Source organism: Halictus rubicundus, chromosome 14 (genome assembly GCF_050948215.1).
Source record: "Halictus rubicundus isolate RS-2024b chromosome 14, iyHalRubi1_principal, whole genome shotgun sequence".
NCBI lineage: Eukaryota > Metazoa > Arthropoda > Insecta > Hymenoptera > Halictidae > Halictus > Halictus rubicundus.
Window position 1 is genome coordinate 1,971,486 of NC_135162.1, and position 24,692 is coordinate 1,996,177.

Sequence of the window (24,692 nt, forward strand, 5' to 3'; positions counted from 1 at the left end):
CATTACGCAAATCCGGTGCACCGGTAATAACGAGGAATGGGCGACGCCACACACGGGCCAGACAACCCGGAGGTGACGAAGCGGGACGAAGGCCCCTGTCGACCATCCGACAACCTATTTCGCGGTCCTGCCGTCGCCTCACCTAGCCAATTGCAAGGGGCCTCGGCGAGGGTGGTGTAGGCGCCCCCCCCTCTCCATACCGGGGTAGGTCACCGATCTGCCCCGCGTTTCAATTTCGGAATGATTTTCGCGTAAGGTCTGGGGTCCAAGGACCCGACGTAGGCACGATCCTGCGAGTTTCGAATTTCGCGCCAGACGCGCGCCCTATTAGAGGAAAAGCCGGACTACGGCAAGGAGTGGGGATGCGAGGACCCTGCCGTAACGCGAACGGACTAGGCCGAATTACTGTCGCGGTGACTTCCGAATGGTAGCATACCGAACTAGAATCTATCGAATTCGCCCGGACCGCGGTGTTGCATAAGTACCGAAATCCGTCCGCATATAGTACACGCGACGTGCGTGTCGTCATAATCCCGAGCTACCGCGGGACCTCAGCCCTGCTACCGTTTCGAGGCAGGAGCCAAATTATCGAAGGACGATCCCGAATGAGACGGGCAATAGCGCGACAGACGGCAGAAATTACCGGCAGGAACGGTGAGTCCCCTAAGTGACCGTTTTCGTGTATTTGTCGCGAGTTGGTTCGCCAGGCTCTGTCGGGGAACCGACGAGGTCGGCCGACGACGATTCCGTGCCCTCGCGGCAACGCGAGCTCGCGGATCGCCCGTCGGACGCGTAATATCGCGTCTCGTTCCCCGAGTTTTCGCGCGCCGAGGCGCTTCTCGCCTCGGACATTCCGCTAGTACCGAATTCACCGGTACCTTGAGCCTCGGCAGCGAGTTCCCGGGAAAATATCGTGCGGAAGTCTTCCTCGGAGGAGCTGTCGCCGTTACCGTTTGCAACCATCTGTTTGTTACATTACATTTCGCGTCATTCCTATCGAGCCGCCGCGTAGTCTATCGCGAAGTTTTCGCCGAGCGTTCGCCGTCCGTCGGAACCGAAACCGCGCCGCGACAGTCATACCGTGATCGCGCCGACCACCTGCGTGCCGCGAATCCCTCGTTTCGGCGAGGGGCTATTCTCGTGCCGATCTACCGCACCCCCGCGGCGTATTTTACCGATCGACAACAGCGCGTTGCGAACCCTCCACCTTACCGCAAACTTTGTACAAAGAGCGCGGGCTCTCGGGTGCGGCCACGTGGCCGCGGCTTTGTAAAAACCGACGCCAATAAAATTGTAGAGCCCAGCCCGACTATCGATCTTTTCACCTGCGCGATCCGCCCTGCCGTGAGGGCTGTCCTCGCTTCCTTCCGTGTCCGAACCCCCGACCCTTTTCGCGCCTCTCGACATTCTCGCGGTTCCCGAAGGTTCACCTTCCGCCCTCAGCTTCGGCTAAGGGCGGACTTCGTCCATGTTTCACGTGGCACCCTTCCGGTGCCTGGCGCCCGAGCAGCAGGCTCTTTCCGATTTCCGAGAACCTTCGAGAATCGGTTAGTACCGGGAGGACCGCGTATTCACGGCCGTACGCGGCCCGGCCTCTGAGCCCATAAATTCCCGGAGTGGACCCCGCCCCCGCCTTCCCACGCGGCGAGTGGAGGTCCACGTTACAATATGCACTAGACCGACGGACGGACTAGAGTCATCTTCTGATGAGAAGAAATTTAATTTAGATGGCCCAGACGGATGTTCCTGATACGATTCGCTACGATGACGCTTCGTGGACAGACGTCTATTATTTTACATTGGTTGCAGCAGCGAAGCGTACAGCAAGCGACACTTTGTCGCGTACGCGTCTCTGAAGCGACGCATCGTTGGCAGAATGAAATCGTGTTTCATACGCGACGCGTCGTGGACGAACGGCCTACCTCCTCAGTTTGCCGCGTATACGAGGCGAGGGCAACGTAGTCGGTTTGACTAAACTATTTCCGAGTCAGTTTGACTATTCCGCCGCGTACCGGTTTTCGCCGGACCCTTCGAGATCCGCGTGCTTACGAGACCGCTCCCAGATGTAGAGTGATCTAGTTTCGTCGCGCATCGACCTTCTTCGATCCGTATCGCGTGGGGATCGATGCGTGCGTATTCCAATCAATGAAGGATCTCGCGGTCCTTCCGGGAATACCCGAATGATTTTGGGACCGTGCCTAATTCTCATGTTCGATCTGCTCAGGACCGAACAATTTCATTCTATTCAACGGGTGTTAAAAAGTAAATGGATGCAAACAAAGAGATCAAATTTTTAATAAATAAAAAAAGTTTATTTTACTCGAAATACAAGTGATCAGTGCATGAACATAAGTCAAGATTACATTAAAAAGCTGTGTTCAAAACTCCAGGGGCGGCGGAAAACCAAGTTTCGCACCGCGGCGAATCTATTTCGGGCAATAACCCGATAATCCAACGTTTTTGCAGAAGGCACCGGCGACGTGTAAGAACGACCGCGTGTCGGAGTTTTTGCACCTCGCCGGTAAACTTAGTCGTCTTCGCGCGATAACACACCGAGTGAACGACCACGAGTGTAAACCTCGCGATACTGATTCCTCGTTTGAATGCGCAGTGTGTGTGTTGTGTGGGCCATCGGTTCTATTTTCCAAATCCGCTGTATATACCCTTTGTCTCGATCGCAGCACCGGCGCTGCTTCGTCCTTTACTATTTCGAAAATCTCACTCTTCCCGCCAGACACCGACGGCCGAGCATAGTATAAATAGGCCTGCGTGCCCGAGAGGGGCATTTTGCGAAAACCTTCTATGTCGACTGATCACGTTGATTATATTCTCTCTTCCGCGGGCGTCGCGACTATTGTATTCGATACCTATCGACGTCTCGTCGCATATTGTTCATTTCTGTATTCTTCTCTTTTAATATAGTTAAGAGTTCTGTTACATTCTCACTCTCAATCTTTCCTCGCATCACCCTTTCCAATCTCATTCGCCTTCCTTCATTCTCTATCACCTGTTTCTGAGACATTCCGTGCCTCATCCACCAAGGCTAGAGTCTTCAACATTTTTGGTCCTTCGAACCGGATTTCTTTCCTCTCAAACCGAAACGCCATGGACGCACTCGTGGGTCCCGAACACGTCCTTTGCGGACGCATCTCACGGACGGTCGACAACCTCAAGAAGTTGGGCAAGGCCAACATGACGCAGTTCCGGCGCAATTCCAGGCACAGGACGCTCAAATCATGACTGCAGCCACCGCCGAAGATCGGAAGGGCGACTACTTCGCCTTCGACCTATACGAGTAAGCAGAGAGAGAGAGTGTGCTGCGTGCAGTGAGGGCAGTTGCTGGCCATGTTGGACGACTTCGAGCAGGCTCCACCCACGTCAGCGCCCAGACCACGGTCGTCCCTGCCATATATCACACTGCCCACCTTGTCTGGGCAGTTTACCGAGTGGAAGCGGTTCAGAGACCTGTTCACGTCCCTGGTCATCGACGATGAGACCTGGACGGATGCAAAGCGCTTCCACTACCTCTCTGCGAGCCTCTCTGGGGAAGCCGTGAAACGGATCCAACGAATCCCAACCAACGCCACCAACTTCTCACAAGTCTGGGAACTGCTGAAACATCGGTACCAGAATCGCAGTCTCCTGGTCGCCGCCCAGTTCGACGCCCTGTACAGCATCAAGCCGTACACCGCCCACAACACAACTAAGCTTGTTGTTGAGGCCCTCCTCAACACCACGTGGAACGTGGCGGCGGTGTTGTACAGCCTGGGTGTCACCGTCAACGACCAGTCGCACTGGATCGTCCACCACACCGTACGACGACTGGACAAGCACACCCTGAAGGAGTGGGAGATGTCGTTAGGGAGCAGCGTCGAACCGCCAGCATTTTCAGACCTCCTCGAATTTCTCGAGACGACCATCCGGACCCTCGAGACCTTTGAGTTCAGTTTGAAACACCGAGGAGGTCACGATGTAACCTGTGCCAGGAAAATCCCATTCTCTGTTTTTGTAGCGCCTTTAGAGTTCTGGACCAAACAGCACGCCTGCAGATGGCTTCGACCCGCCAGTGGTGCATACACTGCCTTGAACCATACGATGTCACAGCCTGCCCCACCGTCACGCGGCGTCAACGGTGCGCCCAGAAGCTCCACACGATACTGCCCTTGGCCACGAAGGGATGCTACGCATCCACGGAGGCGATCCCCGTCCTCCTCGCCACCGCTTTCGTCGTTGTGACTGCAAGGGACCGAACCATCATCGCTCTGTCCAAGGTATGCGACTCCCACGCACGTCGTGCTCTCGATCGGTCCTCGGCGCAGGAGCCAAGGTAACGGCGACAACCCGAGGGAAAGTCGTCATGACTCTGTCATCCACCACACCCTCCTGCAGACAGTCGTGCCAGATGGAGGCGCTGGTGCTGCCCCACCTAACGGTCTACCAACCCTGCCATGCCACCCTCTTGTCCCGCTGGCCACACGTCACAGACGTCCCCCTCGTCGACCCAAGAGTCACCTGAGACACTTCAATCGAGTTGCTGTTGGGAGCGGACGTGTATCCGCAAATAATGCTGGAAGGCATTCGCCGCGACGGCCAGTACGCTCCAGTCACCCAGGAGACAATATTTGGCTAGATTCTGTCGGGACAAACTGCGCGACGCGCATATCCCCCCCCCCCCCCGAGCCGTTTCCCAGTGCGACGGCCCTGGGAGCCGAAGGTGGCAACAGCACTGGACCGCCAACGAGGAAACTTGCGAGCAGACGCTTCAGCGGACACACTACCGACAGCCAGACGGAAGGTGGCAAAATTATTCGACCTCCTAGAAAGGTTGGAGCTATTCTTCCTTCGGGGGAATAATTTGACAACGATTGTGGCCAAAGCAACTGGAGTGGGGCAAGAAACTTCCACCCACTACCGCAGAGACTGGAACGAAGCTGACGCCAACGCGGCCGTCCGATTCCCCTCACGCCGCGCCATGGAGTCATATTCGTCGATAGCCGAAGGTGGGCGGAATGTTCAAAACTCCAGGGACGGCGGTGTGTCTGTTTTAATATAGTTAAGAGTTCTGTTACATTCTCGCTCTCAGTCTTTGCTCACATCACTCTTTTCAATCTCATTCACCTTTCTTCATTCTCTATCACCAGTTTCCGAGACACTCTGTGCCTCATCCACCACGGCTAGAGTCTTCAACAAGCTGATATCTTTTTCATTTTTTATTATCTTGAACAAAACAAATATGAAAGTGATTAGGGTGATTTTCCACTACACAAGACAAACTGCAGTGCTACTTAGGAGATGGAATTATTAAAGAAAAACAATACAAAATTTATGCGTCCATTTTCACATAAACTTTCGACTTTGAAAAAACTTTAATGCCTTCTTCTAATTTATTTAGTTGTTTTTCTATTTCCGCTTTTCGTTGTTGCGCCCTAAGTGTATCAGATTTTATAGGCATCAAATTCAATTCATTTACATAATCTTGATAACCTGGAACATTTTTAAAAAGGCGCAGTAAATATTACCCTTATATAAAGGAAAGTATATTTGTATAGTATTTTATATTGTATAGTACTTTTCTTTAGTATATGTAACGTTTCCTTGCGTTCACTTTCTTGTAAAGGAACATGCCCATATGGGCAATCAGGATCTACTGCTTCTGCTTTAGCCTTCTCTTCCCTTTTCTGAGCTTCCTTCCTCTCTCGGATATACCTAACAAATAAAATATTTTTCAAAACTAAAATGAGATACTTACTGCTTTCCAAATTATTAAGAATTATTTCGAAGCTCAGAGACATAATACAAAATCTTTAATACGGATTTGATAAAAATTTTGTCAGTAAATGTGGAATATAAGATTTTTTAAATGTCATACTTAGGAACTACACCCTTTTTATAATTGGATGGAGGAGTGCTCTTTTTATTATAGTTGCTATTGCTATTTTTATCTACTCGGCCTTTGTTATTTACGAATGTACTTTCCTTATTTAAGTTAATATTTAATTCTTCTTTAGTCGAAGGTAATTCAGAGATTTCTTGTGGTTGATTGGGTGATGAATTTGTTGTATCTCTTAGAATATTATCACTCTGTGTACTCGTTTCATTTTCATTTCTTGATTCATTGCTATTTAGACATTTCTTTGAAGGATATCTACAGTGAAGATTTCATTAACTTTAGATATGAAAAGTTAAAATGTTCTTAACAGTATAAGCATAAGTACCTTATAATTCCGTCAGAATACAAGTTATCTATTTGGTCTGTATCTAATGTTTGAGTACCTTGATTCACAAGTTTAGTTTGTAATTTTGTATGTTTATCATTACGGATATCTTTAGTTGATTTGCATAACAATGCAGGATCCGATGAAACATTTTCGTGCACCCTCCCGACAGATTTATGTAAATTTTTGCACTCCTTTCTTTTTTGCTTCGTCGACGATTTATTACAAGTAGCTGAATTAGACATCTTTTTTGCAGTAATAGTATTTTTGTTCATTACCGGCATACTAGATTTCCTACATAATTTTTCTTGGTTTCCTCCACACTGTTTGCTTATCCTGTTATGTGAATTTAAGTTTATATTGTGATCTTCGAGTTGCATTGTACTGTGATTTGGAATTAGTTTTGGCGCAACATTTTTATATTTATTATTAATTTTCTTTCGTTCTTCGAATCGTGAATTATGTGTTTCTTCTAATTCTTTCATGTGCAAATTTTGTTCCATGTAACGAAGATTTTTCACATTTTCGTATATAAAGTTTTTTCGCGTTACTGGCTCTATTAAAATATTATCTTGATTATTAAAAGCAGTTTGTCCAGATGTACGAATAATAATGTAAAATTAATAGTATTAATAATTACGGATTACATTATACGTATACGAGGAAATATACAGGCTATGTAGCATGAAAGTATAAATGTGATGGTTGTGTAAGAACTGTTGTACAGATTGTACAAATATGTGTGAAAACTACCACAGCATGATTCTACACCTTCTACACTGTCATAATTTTCTTAAAAGATCAATTGAATTGTCACCTATGGCTCCTTTGACAAGTTTGGTATGCGTGGTGAGTAAAACACAGTACTAGCAAACCAAAATTTGATCTTAAAATTCGGGGTTTAGGACAATTGGGCACGCACATTTTTCATTAAATGTTCACTACTTCGAAACTGTAGCATCATGTTGTGGAATTCTTTACACATCCTGTACATTACTTGTGACAATAAAGCAATAGAGTTAAGAAATGTGCTTGTTTAAATGCTATTCATTTTTTTTTTAGCAGAACCCATGATGAATAAATATTTTTATAGTTACTAGAGACTTGATAACTACATGGCACCTGTGAGATTAACACTGTATAACAACACCAGACTTTATCACTATCCAGAAGGACATCATACAACAACTAAGTGGGGAATCTTGTGCAAAATTAAATTTTTGAGCATTTCTTTTTTTTTTGTTTGTTTAATTAAATCGATAGGCTCAAGAATACGATAAAAAAGTTAGAAAGTGATCAGAGATGTTCTTGTACGTTATTTTCAAAATAAAGTTAACGGTTGTATTGGGCGGAGCCGCTCACGTAGTCGGGCTCTTGTTGGAAAGGCTCGTGCTTCTCCAAAAGAAGAAAAACGGCTGTAGTACAACTTTTTGAGGAAGAGGAAGATCTGTTCTATGGCCCTGAAATCGGAGATTAGCAAAAAACCGCGGTAAATTAATAATGAATTAAGATTTTCTCACGATATACAAACACGTAACGTGTTTTTCACGTTAGTCAAACTTTAAACGCATTTTTCTCGTAACGCAACATTTCGCACACCGTGCAACATAGCTCAAGAACTGATTACTCGATCTTTATGAAACTTGGTATTGTCACGTCCGGTGGTTCGACCGCTCAAGAATTAAACGAATAAAACTTCAGATAAAGAATTATTGTGAACTATTGTTCAAACCCAATGATGTCACGCGAGGAGAAGAAAATAAATAAGATTAAGATAGGCGTTAAAATTCTAGGAAGTTAGATGGCGAACAAAATAATTTCAATTTATCCTGCTGCGAGAGAGACAGCAAAGATCGGTATCACCCTGAAAAATAAACAGAAAGGGTGTCCAGTTACACTAATTGTAAGTTCCAAGAAGGCACACTGATGCTATGGTAAGAGTGACGCACATTAGATAGAAAAATTAGAGGATTAAATCAACATCCTATTGAAACAATGGACTGTCCATCCTATAAAAGGGAACCAATACTTCAAAGATCAATCATTCTGTCATAAAGTTCGGTCCAGACCAGTCCGTTATAGAATTTTGTTCGATTAAGTTCGCTACGACAGTTTTAATAAAGTTCAATGTAGATTCAGTTAAGTTATAATAAGTGGTGAATTGCGATTTGCGGAATCTGCGACCTGCGGCAACTGCGGCTAGCGGTATTTGCGACCTGCAGGAATTACGATTTGCAAAATCTGCGACTTGTGGACTTGCGGCGTCCACTACTAGCGAAGCGATCCTTAAACCCAACAACTCGGTAAATTAACATTATTGTTATAAAGCGAAATATTTGTAAGCTATCTAGTTTATGCGCTAACTACATATAATCTCTATTAGTGAAATCATATTTAAAATATCTGATTAGGCACCTAATTTTGAATAAATCAATAATTTCGTTGTTTTTTGAAAATAAGAATACAAGTTATTTAAACAATCCTCAATTTCCCGAACCGTAGCCGGTGAATGCAGGTAGGTTCAAAACTGCGACCTGTCTCATAAAAATCATAATCCGTCCTACCTGGGACGTAACAGTATATATATTCTATTATATAAATAATTGGCCACAACATGACGAGCTCCAATTTTTTAATTTTTTATTTAAAACATTGTTATTAACAGAAAATTGATTTTTTTTCAAGACTTCGCCATTTTTGCAATTTTGAAAATTTTAATAAAAGAAGAATGTCATGTTGTGCGCATTTGCATAAACTAACGATTCCATTTTGATTTATTTGTTTCATTCATTTTTTTTGTTTCAGATCATTTTTGTGTACTGTACGCTGTACGGCGCATTTCCAGGATACCATTTTCAAGCCTCCATTGCACCATTGATATTAACGATTCAAAGCCTATAGCCGGTTTTGGGGGTCAAATCTGCCCTGGAAGGGATTTTATTCCAATTTGCGCCATTCGATAGCCTACCAAAAAAGATACCTTTCAGCCAAGTTTTAGCCCTATAGCTCATCTGTAAGGGTAGTTATAGAGGAAAAACGAAAATCCAGTTTTTGGCCCATTTTCCCCATTTAATGACAATTTAAAATTATGAAAAAAATCTGACACATTTCGGACACCAAACCACATACTTTAAGTCGTTTTCAGATTTTTCGGTTGCAAACTCTGGCTGTAAAAATCGAAAAACACGAAAAAAATCGAAAAAATGCAGATTTCATATGGAAATCTAAGAGTGACAACAACAGAATTAATTTAGCAATAAGATATTGTCCTAAGTATTATGCTCAATTTTTTTCAAATTCCTGCGATTGGTGCGTCATAGTAGGAAAAAATAAAAACCACCTTTTTTCGGCGTTTTTTCCGTGAAAAACTAAGTTATAATTATCGTAAAAATATATTATGTAATATTAAACATCCCTAAGTTCAGAGAAACATCGTCCAGACTTAAAAAATTGCGTAATACAAAAAACGACAATTATACTACGCAGGATATATCCCAATATTTCGAAGGTATTTTCAACGGCGCTGGTTGGTGCAGTAGCTTTGGTCTCCGACTGCGGAACTGCTGAAGACTTTTTGGACCAGGTTGGCAACCCGCCCCGGTCCAATTTTTTTTTTCTTTAATCAGAGGTTTTTCGATTTCTAACCGTATGATTGTTGTTACGCTGTTGTAAAAACATTTTTTAACTATGTTTAAACTATTTTTTAATAATTTTCCGGAAAAATATTTTTGGAGTACTTTCGGCCTTTAGTCATCTACGGGCTGTATTACTTATCTACTTAACATTTTTTTACATGGAATAAGGGATTGATTATTTTTGTGACAGAAAATATATACATGAAGTATTATTAGGAATACTTATCTGTAATAATTATAGGTGGATTTGTGTGCAGTGGAATCATGTATGGCGTTTTGAGTCTTCGTCGCTATTGTAACGCCCTAAAAATCCCCGAGCTATACCAGATCATATTCCATTCGACACCACAGCATTTCCCGAGTCATTTGCACAAGTCAGCATTCCCCGAGCATTCACCTCGACACCACAGCATTTCTCGATACACGCGTACGCAACAGCATTAGTCAAATCACATCCGCCTGGTTTCGAAAGCCCCCAAAAAATGCATTACTAATCAAGAAGGTCAAGCTATAAGTATGGGAACATTCCCAGGGCAGTCAATCTTGGCTGAACCTCCGTTTTGTAACTCTGTCTTAAATACACTTATACTTTTTGTCAGTAAAGAACGGGATAAAGAGCTGGGTAACTCCCACTCTCCTTTTTTCAAGTATTTTTACCCAGTTTACGTCACACTATCTTCGTCAATTGTCGGTGTTATTTCGTCGTTATTGAAAATTCTAGTGAGCAACTCTGCTGACCGAACTATGTCTGTGTCGTATCGAGCATAAGATAAATAATGAATGATAGCAGCTACATGTGAGCAACGTCCAATAGTGCGATTACCATTGGTACATTCACAACAATACCGTTTTATACCGGAATGACCAGTTGAGTTTGGTATACAATCTATGTAGCATTTGTACGTTTTGCGATTGATATGTCGCGATTTTAATTCGAATTTTACAATATTATTATTTTCTATCATATTAAATAACGGACATTAATTTTATTATCGTGTTCATCCATTATCTCGGCCAAATACGAAACAGCTTGGGATAATTGGTATGATCCCGTGAAAAGTATCTTCAAATCGTCTTCTGTCATTTCCGGAAAATCAAAAATATCGGTGGAAGCCATGTTTTTAAACGGCGTTTTTCTGCGACAGCTGCCCGTTGCTTGTAAAAGATATAATAAAAAACAGCAAAGACTATTGGAACACCTGAATAAAGCAATGTCCACGGCTCGATTGTTTCAGTTAAATGCCCAAAGTTCTGAATCAAAAATGTCCTTCCTCAGGAATTTTTCCAGACAACAATGGTTATAGTTGTCCGAAGCATAAACCTCGTTTTCATAATATCCCTAATAATATTTTTACTTGACAGAAACATATACAACAATACCTCCCGACCCCAATATAACACTAGATTTATTATTAACAACAAGTAATGTGCCGACTAAAGATAAAAGATTTAATAGGCAAGTCGATGCACTTAATCCATGTAAAAAAATGTTAAGTAGATAAGTAATACAGCCCGTAGATGACTAAAGGCCGAAAGTACTCCAAAAATATTTTTCCGGAAAATTATTAAAAAATAGTTTAAACATAGTTAAAAAATGTTTTTACAACAGCGTAACAACAATCATACGGTTAGAAATCGAAAAACCTCTGATTAAAGAAAAAAAAAATTGGACCGGGGCGGGTTGCCAACCTGGTCCAAAAAGTCTTCAGCAGTTCCGCAGTCGGAGACCAAAGCTACTGCACCAACCAGCGCCGTTGAAAATACCTTCGAAATATTGGGATATATCCTGCGTAGTATAATTGTCGTTTTTTGTATTACGCAATTTTTTAAGTCTGGACGATGTTTCTCTGAACTTAGGGATGTTTAATATTACATAATATATTTTTACGATAATTATAACTTAGTTTTTCACGGAAAAAACGCCGAAAAAAGGTGGTTTTTATTTTTTCCTACTATGACGCACCAATCGCAGGAATTTGAAAAAAATTGAGCATAATACTTAGGACAATATCTTATTGCTAAATTAATTCTGTTGTTGTCACTCTTAGATTTCCATATGAAATCTGCATTTTTTCGATTTTTTTCGTGTTTTTCGATTTTTACAGCCAGAGTTTGAAACCGAAAAATCTGAAAACGACTCAAAGTATGTGGTTTGGTGTCCGAAATGTGTCAGATTTTTTTCATAATTTTAAATTGTCATTAAATGGGGAAAATGGGCCAAAAACTGGATTTTCGTTTTTCCTCTATAACTACCCTTACAGATGAGCTATAGGGCTAAAACTTGGCTGAAAGGTATCTTTTTTGGTAGGCTATCGAATGGCGCAAATTAGAATAAAATCCCTTCCAGGGCACATTTGACCCCCAAAACCGGCTATAGCCTTTATAAAAAATATATTTGCTTACATTATAACATTAATAAATGATACCCCAATCTTCCATTAATCTACGCATTACATTTTTCAAAAAAAAATTCTTGAAAAAGAGGCAATTTCCACAAGGTTCCCCGCTTAATGCATACTTCTTCATATTTTTTGGTGTTTGAAAGATTTTTATATCTAATATTTGTTAAATTCAATATGCATATCACATTTTCGCTACAAAAGGGACATAACTGAAGAAACGCAATCTTCGAATTATCACTATAAAAATGTTGTAGAGACATTCCTTGACCAATTATGAAAATTCCATTTATTTATCTACATAACTTGATAAACAGACGACGTCCAGTTTGAAAAAATATAAATGAAGATAAAATACATTTGAATCTGTTGCTAGACTGCTTATGGATCACAAAATGAAGCTGTGCATGCAACAAATATTTTAACAATATTTTTATCATATTTTGATGAAAATTTTATGAATCATAAGCATAAACAATCGTCAATATCTTGCAACATATTAAGTATACCATACAGTAGTACATTTTCGTAAACAAAAGATCGAACTCTATAAGTGTGCAAAGTTTCAACTAAATCGAAGTCCCGCAGATCGTGTACTTTCCTTGTGAACCGAATGTATTGGGCGTCGGGCCACCCGAATGTCATTGTGGGCTGCGAGTGTTGACGCAGATCGAGCCATAGCCGACACTAAAAATGTTTGGAGGTTGACCTCGCGAGTTTTTCGGAATTGCAGGGCCTGACGGATTTGCCCCCACCATTGGGGCGGTGGATTTGGGGGCCCGGGGTGCGAGCTGACTCGAGCCCCCGGGGGGGAGCATGGCTGCCCCCGTGAAGGGGCGGCACCCCCCGGGTTAATTTCCCGGTATGGGGGGGGCGGTCCGTCACTCCCCTAGGGGAGGGAGATCCGTAGGGGTTTTGGGTAGGAAGGGTCGGGGCGTGCCGGATCGCGCCTCCGACGGCCCTTCCTTCCGGTGGCGGCGTCTTCTTGCCTCGGCCGGGGCTGGTTCCTTCGGGATACCGGCTCCGATCGGGGCACGAAGACTCCGGGAGCTGTGGGTGGACCGAGCTGGGGCTCGGGAAGCCCAATCCGAAGGCTCCAGGGATGAGGACACCGGGCGGGTCCCTCCGCCCGGGGTCTAATAGTGTAGGCAATGGGGGAAGCTAACCCCCTCCCTCGGGGTATGATGTTAGCTGGGAGGTGTCCTGTTGAGTACTCGCGTGATCCAGGCACCTCCCCTGTAGCTTAGGTGGGCGTGAGGTTTTAGTGAGTAGTCTCCAGGGGGTCCCCCCTCCCCTGGGGATAGTCCCACATAACCCCGGCTTCCCCCAGGGAGCCGAGGGATGCGAAAAGAATTTCCTCACGATAAAAAAAGCGCCCCTAACGTCTTCCGGGCTGCGCGAAACGTGTCTAGACTCTGGTCACGGCAAGTATAGGATTGCTGCAACAAGCCGAACTTATAATGTGCCCGAGTCCACAATCAGGGCACGTGTGCAGGGCAGATATTGTAATAAAAAACCAGGTCCTAATACGGTTTTGTCTGAAGAGGAAGAAGGCTGCCTTGTCAAATAGATTTTTCATTGCGGTGACCAAGGTTTTCCAATAACGAAAGAACAATTGCTATAAAGTGTGCAGTTGCTTGTGGTCGAATTGAAACGACGAAATCCTTTCACTAATGGTGTGCCAGGTCGGCATTGACATGAAGGATTTTTAAGAAGGCATACTTCTTTAAGAAGGCAAATCTAGACGATTATGAGGAAATGTTACTCTCAGCCGTGCAAGAGTGTCTGAGATCAGCACTAGAGAGTGGTTTGAGGAGATTAAGCAATATTTAGAATCTACGGACCTTCTGAATATTGACAGTAGCAGAATATTTCACTACGATGAGACAGGAGTACCTCTCAATCCTAAAAACTCAGGCCTTTGTTCAAAAAGGCACAAAAAATGTGTATAACATTCTTGGTAACAATGCAAAAGAAAATGTCACAGTACTTGTTACAGCAAATGCTGCAGGTCAGCTTGCACTACCTTTAATGCTATTTAGTGGTCAGAGGATGCCAACTCAAGCGGAACAGTTTATGCCTAGTGGTGTCAGTGCAGGTGCTCCTGATAATAGCTGGATGACAGCCAAAAAATTGATGAATATGTGGCTAATGTTCTACTTCCTTGGCTATTGAACAATAATATAGTGTTCCCCATTATTTTATACATCGATGCACATTCCTCCCACGTAACAGTACCTCTCAGTGATTTTTGTCACAAAAACAGTATTTTTTCATACTTTCAAATCTTCCTGGCAGAAAAATTGCATGGAACTTTGCACAAGCAATAATCTATTGAGTCGACACTCCCCGAGTTAACTCTAGGTGTGGGGGGGGGGGGGTGTTGGTCCGTCCCACCCCTATAAACGGGGAGTGGAATTCGTGAGGGTGGAGGGTTGGGGCGCGCGGAATCGCGCCTACGATGATCCTTCCTTACCGGTGGCGACGTTTCCTCGTCTTGGCCGGGGCGGGTTCCTTCGGGACACCCGCTCCGAGCGAGGCACGAAGACACCGGAAACTGTGGGTGGGCCGAGCTGGAGCTCGGAAAGCCCAATTCGAAGGCTCCAGAGATGGGGACACCGGGCGGATCCCTCTATATATACAGGGTGAGTCACCTAACGTTTGCACCTCAAATATCATTGTTGTTTCTAAAGATACATAAAATATGGTAAGGATAAAGTTGAATGGTACAATGGGGCTGACACGATGCCAAAAAAAATTTTGTTTTTATGTCATTTTTTTTAGAGATATCAAGGTCACCTTGACTTTTTTTAATGGAACCACTCTTTTTTAAACACCTACAATGATAGTCCCTTTCATTAGGAATTTAGTGACAATAATTATTCCAAGGTCATTCAAGGTCACAGGCAGAGAAAACGTATAAGATTTAGAATATGAAAGCAGAATACGTTTACCACGGTTGAGACTTGTAATAAATAGTAAACATACTATGGTCGTAGTTGAAGTAAACATACTAATCCTTCAATGTTATTGTTATTCAGCATTCTTATTTACTATCAGTATGTTTCCAAATGCGATTCCGTCTTATTCAATGACTGAAAAGTGTGATATGATCACGATTTACTGTGAATGTAGACAAAATGCAGTGCAGGCCCGATTACTTTATAAAGAAAGGTACCCCGAGCGAAACACTCCTTCTAGACAGACTTTCATTAATACGTACAGGTTGTTTCGAAGTACTAGAAGTGTACATGCAAGACAGCACAAACGGAAGAATCCCACGACGAATGAAGACTATGAAATTAATATTTTAGCAGCTATAGCTGTCGATCCTCACATGAGTACGAGAAAAATTTCCCGGGAAGCAGGCATAAGTCAAAGTAGCGTAATACGAATTCTGGCCCGACATAAATTTCATCCGTTCCACATATCGCTCCATCAAGAATTGCACGGGAATGATTTTCAAAATAGAATTAACTTTTTTCAATGGGGATTGCTTCCAAATCATTCATTTTTTTCTAATGTCTTGTTTACTTGTATCTTGTTATCTTGTATCAATTAATCTACGGAACGCCCATTATTGGTCTGTGGATAATCCGCACTGGCTGCGAGAAATTGATCATCATCAAAGACAATGGAGCGTAAACGTGTGGTGTGGTATTTTGAACGACAAAGTAATTGGACTATATTTCGTTAACGGAATGATGAGGGGACAGAAATACGCTCAATTTTTGCAAGAAAATCTTCAAATTTTGTTAGAAGATGTCCCTTTACAAAATCGCTATGATATGTGGTACCAACATGACGGTTGTCCTGCTCATTATGCAGAGTAGCAAGAGAAACGTTGGATTCTCGATTTCCAAACCGATAGATTGGACGAGGCGGAACTGTTTCATGGCCAGCACGTTCGCCTGATTTAAATCCACCGGATTTCTTTTTATGGGGTCTGCTAAAAGAGACCGTGTGTGGTACATGGATGCTCCAACAACAGTTGAAGATATCCGTCAGCGTGTCATCACAGCATGTACGAATATCACCTCGGATATACTTATCAGAGTTCAACATTCCTTCAGAGCTCGTTTACATTAATGTATCGACGTAGACGGCCATCATTTCGAACATTTATAAAATACAGGTATTCTGCTTCCATATTTTAGTTTTATACGTTTTTTCTGTCCTTGACCTTGAATGACCTTGGAATAATATAGTCACTGAATTCCTAATGAAAGGGACTATCATTGTAGGTGTTTAAAAAAGAATGGTTCCATTTAAAAAAGTCAAGGTGACCTTGATATCTCTAAAAAAAATGACATAAAAACAAAATTTTTTTAGCATCGTGTCAGCCCCAGTGTACCATTCAACTTTGTCCTTACCATATTTTACGTATCTATAGGAACAACAAAGATATTTGAGGTGCAAACGTTAGGTGACTCACCCTGTATATAAGTTACTTTGTTAATAACGAATATGCAGGATCACATACAAGAACTCAAGAAGTAGGTACAATTCAATCTGGTGGGGACTAAGGGGTGGAGAGGACCAACCGTCAGGCTGGTCCGACTACGCTGACAGTGTTTGACATTTCACATAGATTTTTGTATATAAAAATACTTAAGGAACTTTTAGCTATTCCAGACTGTATACTTCAGTATACTTAACAATGTAAGCATAGTCGGGCCAGACTGACGTATTATACTTGCCCCTGTATCTTCTAAACGCATAAATTACAGAAGCTAAAATTGTATATCTTCCCTATCCCTCATACTACCCACCAAGTTTCATCTCGATCGACCACCGGTGCCTTTCAGAATAATATCCGTATGGACAACTTTACCAGTGCATAATAACTCCTACATGTGTAGAGGCTCAAAATGCATTACCCGAATGTCACCAAATTCCCTTATTGAATATTTCTAATCAGGACAAAGTAAAAAGCCGGACCAACGTTAGCATTATAAAAAGTACTTTTTTGGCCTGGATCAGAACTAAAGATAGCTGTTAAACATCAAGTAAAACCAAAACTCCCCTCTGTACTCACCAGTGAGCAATGGGTCGCAATAGATAGAGCACAAGTGGAAGAAAAAAAGAATAAACTAGAAGCTATTTTAATCAGAAAAATATTAGATTAGGAAAACAACAGATAAATAAAGTAAAGAACGAAGATGAAATTCAAAAGAAAAATGAGAATAAAAAAAGAATTAAAATTTAAAAAAGAGAATAGGAAGCTTCAAAAACAAAAAAAAATTTGGAAGAATGGAGATTCTGAAAAATAAAAGGGGAAGAAGAATTGAAGAAGAGTAAGGAGTTTACATTGTGAAATGTTGTAAACTTTGCAGCTGTATACTAAAGATAATAATAGTTAATTATGTAATAATAAGATCATTTGTGTGATATTATACTAAGTTGTTAAAATTAATAAAAGGTTTATTCATTTACAATAGACTTGCTTAAAAGACTGTATGGACTAAATGTACAGTAAAGAAATATTATGTAAGAAGACTATACACTTACTGCCACATAAAATACATACATATACCAATTTTAAACAATTTTTTCATCGCGTGATACGGGAGTCTACTGTAAAGTGTTATAAATAAAAAAATTATTTGTTACTGTACTCAGGATTTATTTAAAATAACGCCGAGGAACTTAGTTTGTTTCCGTACGCTCGTATATTTCGAAATCTAATCGAAAGTTTTTTAATAATTGCTTGCCAGAGAATAGGTTAGAGCAATTATGTTTACAGTAAATTTCGTTTATGAGAAAATAGTAGTATTTAACCAGATAAAATTACCTTAATGAACTTAAAAAATACCCACAAAGTTACTGTAGTTTCATTTTGATAATAAATTTTTGGAACTAACATAGTCTATATTTTCAAATTTATCACTTTTTTAATTAAGCACATTTCATATGTGTCGCATTATCGTTTTTCCATTTGTCCTTTCAAAGTTATTTTCAAATCTGCTTTTAAAAATTAAGTTGTGTGATTATTAAAGTAACTGCAGTACCATTATATATTTATCATAATGGACAAATAACATTAAACATATTGTGAAGAGACCCATTTATGATATCAAATATTCATAAATGATAGAAGTCAATTTTATCTCTACAGTATTAATTGTAAGACCTATGTTAATTCAATATTTCTTACTCCTTTTAGTAAATATACACTTTTAAAGTCTTTTTGCGCCTGACAACAGTATATTGTCAATGTATTAACTGATATGGGTCCGACTAGCAATAAAAAGGGTTAAAATTATAGTATGTGTAACTAAAATTGTAGTTCACAAATGCTTAATGTATTTTGTTGGTTTTGCCTCTAGTGCAAGAGTGAAATTGTCCATATCAGAATTACATCATAAAAATGTACTATCCCTGCCTCACAAGTAGTCACTCGAGACAGCACAGAGGTACAGAGGGGTCCTTGCTCAGACCCGATGGTTAGGCTTTAATGTCACACACTTTAGCCAATAAATTGGCTAGCACCAAAAGTTTGTGTGGAATGACCCAATCAGAAGGCTTACAGCCACATTCCTGCCGAATTCCTTCTAGGTGACTTCTTGTGAGGCACGCAGAGTATGTATATCTGAGTTTATAATACTAAAAATAAAAATATTGATGTCGCAATAATATTGTAATATTAATTGCAGTTATAAAATTATAAACGTTATTGTTTTTTGCGCCAGTCAGCTATGATCACCATAGCGTCTTTGGAAATTTCACTGCCGATCGATAGTGAGCACCACGATAGTCAATATGTTAAAATTATAAACGTAATTTCTAAGAATACAAAATTTTATCATTTTTATCATTAGTTTAAAACATGCTACCAATTAAAGTATCTTCTTTAAATAGAACACGAGACAAATAAATGTTAGAGAAAACTGAATTAAAGACATAACATTCTTAAATGAGTATAGAAAAATAATTAAATGCTATTATACAAATGATATGTTCTGTATTTTTGTGAATTCAACGATTACCTTCAACGTATGCTTTCTGCAACTGAATTTTACAGTTTTTAGACGAATTTTTCACGTTCACAATATTTTGTCAGAGGCACATTCATTCTATACGTATACATACTACTCTTCAGCAAACACGAAGCAGACGCGACGCATCGTATTAATTACGATGCAGTAGCATTTTCTTAAAAGATTTAATATATCGTTATCTATTTATTAAATCTGACATTCTGGATGGTCTGGTGGTTTTGTATTAAAAATAGTCACGTGCGAACACATTTCATATGATTTAAATTTAGTAGTAAAATATATCCTAACCATAATCTGTTTTCACATACTATCAATATCAATAATATCCATAACACATTTCAATAAATAAATGTAACTTACTTGGATCAGGAAAAATACCTTTCAATGTCGTCATATTTACAAGATACTTCAAATACAATATGTGATGTCAACGAACGAAAAAGTCCAATATTTTCCTCGTTAATATATTAAGGCAACGGTCAAATTTACATCTGGATATCAACATTAGTTTATACTGCTACATTAAATAAGGAAAATAATTCATAACCGCGAATTTTTCAATATATAATTTCAATTTTCTTATGATCATCGTTACCAAATAAACAATGTTGTTTACAAATTACAACTTGTACTACGCACAACCACAAACGTAACTGCACGTAACCCCGTTACCATGTTTGTGTCACATCCTGTATTACCAACTGGAAGTAAAATCTGCTGAAAGCGTCGTCAGTGGTAGGAATTAAAATTAAAAATAGCTATATATAGTCACTGCAGTCTCGCAAATATTATACAATAGAATATTGTTTTCTAAAATGCTTCAACGATTTCAAATACTAATTTCGATTATGATTAGTTAAACTTTATGTTGGGTATAAATAATAAATTAATGAAACTATACGTACAATAAAGAGTATGTTTAACAGCAAATTTCGAAATCATGTAAACAGCCAAATATTAATATTAATTATATTAGGATAAGTACATATTAATTAATATGTACTTTATAAATGTAATGTATACCCTGTTAATAAAAGTCCAAATCGAACGCCTTCATTATTGCACACGAAAAACACCTTTATTATTATAAAGAACTATCTTAAGTTATAAACGTATAAAATGTACTGTACATGAGACCATCATGGGAAAGAAAAAAAACGGGGAGAGAAGGAAGAACCATGAAGATCAGGTAAATACAAGAGAAAGGAACTATGTTATTTCGACGCGTACGCCGATAGAAGGCGCTGTGTAGCGGAATCTTGTAGGGATATTGGCGCTGCCGCGCCATTCCCCTAGGCACGCGCCTAGAGAATATGCTCTGACGAGGTTGGCACTGCGAACCTCGGGCAATGCAGACGAGAGAACCGCCCATGTACTCTCTCGCTGCCGGACTCTCGATCGAGACAGACGTGTCGATCCTACGCTCTCGAAGAGAAGTCGAATAAAGTTTTCGTTGCATACACGAGTTAATCATGTAGCGTGGCCAGTTGACCACGCGAACATAGCTAGATATATATATAGCATCGATTAATGGCGCGGAGAGGGAAATTTAAATATAAGATGTAATCGCGTATTTAATACATATGTATTCTATTTGGGCGCGATAGTTTAGAGTAGGTAAAGAAAGACCGGGAGAGTTCCATAGAGATCCTTGACGAAATTCGAGTCGGCGAGACTAATTGAGGAATTTAGAGAAAGTCACGCAGCCTCTTAGAGTAGCTTCTCCAATTCAACATAAATTAGGGATAGTCGAAGTCCGGAATCAGTTAAGGACAAGAGGTCATAAATTCTCAGTCAAGGACCTCTTGGAACTCCCTCGGACCTCTCCCTTGTTCGGTCCCACATGGCCCCACGTCCCTTGTTTTGGCGGGGCTTCACCCTCATGCGTACCCCACTCCCGTGCGTGCGCTATTAAGATCCATCCACTACCAATCACCATCAAGCAGCAACCGGAAGACGAGTGATCCGACGAATCAACGCCTAGCCAGAAGATCCCAATTTTCCTATTGGCTAAGGAAGCGAGACGAGAAGGAAGAAGCTAGAAAAAGGATTCGAAGCTCCAGGATGAGACAGAATTCATTGTAGAACTGAGGGAGTCACATCCCAACGAACCACAAATAAAATCTACAACAGTTTTTCGCCTTTAACTCTGTGAAGAAAGTTTATTTCTTCATTTCCACGAGCAGAGCGCTTCAGCGCTCCACGGGCACTCGAACCCACTACCAAAATCCCTATTTCACCACACTGCGACGCAACATAGCAAAATTTTGGTGACAGCGGTGGGATTTATTAAAAAATTTTGGAAAATCAACTGGACCATACATTGATGCCGGCTTGTGGAAGGCTCTGGAAAGGTGCAATCTCTCTCTCTTGGGTTTTCGTACGGTTTCCCCAGGAGCTTGGGTAAATACCGGAGAGCGAGTGACGTCAGCGGCCGTACAAGACACCCTGCCTGTCACGTGCACCCTTGAGGAATTCAAATCATCGAGAGGATCCAACGATAAGGAGAATCCAGCCGGGAGAATTCAACGACGGGGAACCGGAAAGGAGAATCCAGCCGGGAGAATTCGACGACGGGGAACCGGTAAGGAGAATCCAGCCGGGAGAATTCAACGGCGGGGATCCAGGAAGGAGAATCGAGCAACTGCTGATAAGGAGACATCGCAAGGCCAGGAAAGCGTGATTGGTGGTGGATCATATTGGTGTAACCCGGGCAGCGCATCCCTCGTAAGTTTAGAACATAAATTTTATTATTTTCGCCACGCGTAGAATGTCACGTAGCTTTAAAATGTCGCGTAAGGGTAGGAAAGCGCGTAGGATTAACTTGAATAGTAGTGGTAATTCCTTTATTGTTGACGATATAACGTTTGTGTCACCTTCGATAGAAACTACCGTTGCCCTACCTCAAGCAAGCTCTTTGCCATCTCATAATACTGTTCCAATACAGAGTACCCCGACTAATTCTTCTATCTTTTATGATACAACCGCTTCCTCTAATGGTCCCGCAGCCATCGAAATAAGTCCTGTTAATGTATCTGAGCGTTCTTTTCTGCCACTGAAACTTGCTATCGACCTTATACCTCAGTTTGATGGACAATCTTGTTCGGTGACGAAATTTATAGGGCAATGCAAATTAGCCAATGATAGAATCAAACCCGCCGATAAGGATAATCTTCTTGCTCTGATTAGGAATAAAATCGTGGGGCATGCTGACTTCTTAATTTCGGGCCACCGCGAAATTAATAGTTTTGATGAGCTAATAAAAATCTTGAAGGAGCCATTCGCGCGATTTTTCAAGGTAGATTCGATTCATAACGAACTGAGAAACATACGGCAAGTAGATAATGAGAGAGTTGATGTTTATGGGGCCCGAGTTAGCGAAATTCTAAGTAGGGGAATTGAAGCGGCAAAAGAGAAATATACTGCGGAAGAATTTATAGGCGCGAAGGTTGTCCTCAGTCAAGCCGCGGTAACGGGTTTCACTAAAGGATTAAGCGACCGCGTAGCACGAATGATAATTTTAAAGGATAATTTACAGACTTTAGAATCCGCTATAAAAGTAGCAGTTCAATTAGAAGGTGAAACTTTTGAAGAATATCGACATACCCCTCCGAAACTCACTGCACGCGACGCTCGATTATACGTGACCAATACGCGACCTGATAGAAGGTGTTTTCGATGCGGCCAACCAGGGCATGACCGTGTTCATTGCACCGATAACCTCCCCAATCACCCCCAGAATTCCCGGGAAATTAGATGCCGTTTATGTAGAAAGACCGGTCATGTAGAGTCCCAGTGTTACGCGAACGTCTCAGGAAATTCTCAGAGAAATAAATTTAACCGACCTTCAACATCCCGGTTTAATGGAAACTCGCAGTCTTTAAACTCGCGAGGGGCACCGCGTCGAAGCGCACCGCGGAACGAAGCCCTTATCGCGCGCGCCGGTCCATCCGAATCTGCTTAAATCTTGACGCCAGTGAGATTGTCCAATCACCCGCTATTACGTTGAATCACCAATCTTTTAATGAAGGAATTGCTTCTTTCCTCGTAGACACAGGCGCTCAGATAAACTTGATTAAACGAAAAGGAGTAGGTATAGGAACGTTGGTTGATCCTGATATTGTATACGATCTGACCGGAATCGGATCCGGAATATTACATACCAACGGACAAATTCGCGTTTTCATTGATAACATCCCAGTGGAGTTCCAGATTGTCGACGACAATTTTCCTGTCAGAGAAACTGGAATTTTAGGGATGCCATTCTTAGTAAAACATGAGGGCACTTTGATTTTTAGGGATAAATTGCCTAGCATCTTGCAACTCAGAGACAAAAAGTACCCCCTTGCCTCTGCCTCCATTGAATTGCCCCCGCGCAATAAAGTTTTAATAACGATCCCTGTAAAACCAGATAGAGAATTCGGCTATATTCGTAGGATAAATGCTGGACCAGAAATTTTCATTGGGGATGTCTTGGCTAAACAAGAAGGAGGATTTACGAAAATCTTCGCTATTAATACTACTCCTGGCCATGTTTCTCTTAAATTACCTCCTGAATTGCTGAGCTACTTAAATGTCTCAATTTAAATCATTTAAACGAAGTTGAAAAGGGTAGTATCTTGGAAATTATAAGCGATTTCCCATATCAATTTCACCTCCCTGGAGATAAGTTAGGTAGTACTAATGCTGCTGAGCATACCATAGTAACAACTGATGATAATCCCATTAATACTAAGCAATATAGGTTCCCCCTTGCCCATAAAGATGAGATAAACAAGCAGGTGGATAGGTTAATCAAAGACCAAGTAATTCAATCCTCCATTTCTCCATATAACTCGCCGGTCTGGATCGTCCCCAAAAAAACCGATTCTTCTGGTAGAGCTCGTTGGCGCATGGTAATTGATTACCGTAAACTGAATGAGAAAACTATCAGTGATGCGTACCCACTTCCTAACATTACCGACATATTAGATCAACTTGGTGGAGCGAAATACTTTAGTACGTTAGATCTAGCTTCCGGCTTCCATCAAATTCCAATTACCGAAAAGTCTAAAGCAAAGACCGCATTTTCAACCCCCTATGGTCACTATGAGTTTAATAGAATGCCATTTGGGTTAAAAAATGCACCGGCCACATTCCAAAGGATGATGGATTTAGTGTTGTCAGGTCTGCAAGGAGTAGAACTCTTTGTATACATGGATGACATTGTCATTTATGCTGACTCCCTTGAGGAACATCGTCGAAAGTTGCGGAATTTTTTAGCTCGATTACAAAACGCCGGTTTAACTCTTCAGCCGGATAAGTGCTGGTTCCTCCGTAAGGAAATTACTTATTTAGGCCATATCATCACTACCGATGGTGTGAAACCCGACCCGATGAAAATTGAAGCCGTCAAACGATTCCCCGTACCTAAAACTAAGAAAAATATTAAGCAGTTTTTGG

General features: G+C 41.4%; 1 protein-coding gene, 1 long non-coding RNA gene and 1 pseudogene across 3 annotated transcripts in view; 2 read left to right on the forward strand and 1 right to left on the reverse strand.

Moving 5' to 3' along the window:
- Positions 1–22,843, forward strand: part of LOC143360820 (uncharacterized) — a 283,741-nt gene extending 260,898 nt beyond the window's left edge. Inside the window, exon 3 of the long non-coding RNA XR_013083354.1 lies at positions 22,829–22,843. This is a non-coding gene — a long non-coding RNA (uncharacterized LOC143360820). The remainder of the gene's footprint in view (positions 1–22,828) is intronic.
- Positions 5,200–19,896, reverse strand: LOC143360811 (uncharacterized). Of its 2 annotated transcripts, XM_076799967.1 has the most exons (6): positions 19,846–19,893; positions 19,611–19,767; positions 6,216–6,771; positions 5,870–6,145; positions 5,570–5,706; positions 5,200–5,484 (listed from the first exon to the last, which is right to left on the reverse strand). In XM_076799967.1, the coding sequence occupies exons 2-6, from the start codon at positions 19,642–19,644 to the stop codon at positions 5,324–5,326; spliced, it is 1,164 nt and encodes a 387-aa protein (XP_076656082.1). In that variant the 5' UTR covers positions 19,645–19,767; positions 19,846–19,893; the 3' UTR covers positions 5,200–5,323. The 2 variants fall into 2 exon arrangements, with proteins under 2 accessions (XP_076656082.1, XP_076656081.1); XM_076799966.1 differs by having other exon boundaries at positions 19,611–19,896.
- On the forward strand, positions 13,591–14,616 carry LOC143361004 (uncharacterized; annotated as a pseudogene).
- Positions 22,844–24,692: the final 1,849 nt, after the last annotated feature.

Excerpts from the sequence above, each read along its gene's own strand:
- LOC143360811 (XM_076799966.1), bottom strand. The coding sequence starts at position 19,644 with ATGACGACATTGAAAGGTATTTTTCCTGATCCAA. Across the intron at positions 6,772-19,610 it reads AGGTATTTTTCCTGATCCAA|AGCCAGTAACGCGAAAAAAC; the intron begins GTAAGTTACATT and ends ATATTTTAATAG. Across the intron at positions 6,146-6,215 it reads TATTCTGACGGAATTATAAG|ATATCCTTCAAAGAAATGTC; the intron begins GTACTTATGCTT and ends TCTTCACTGTAG.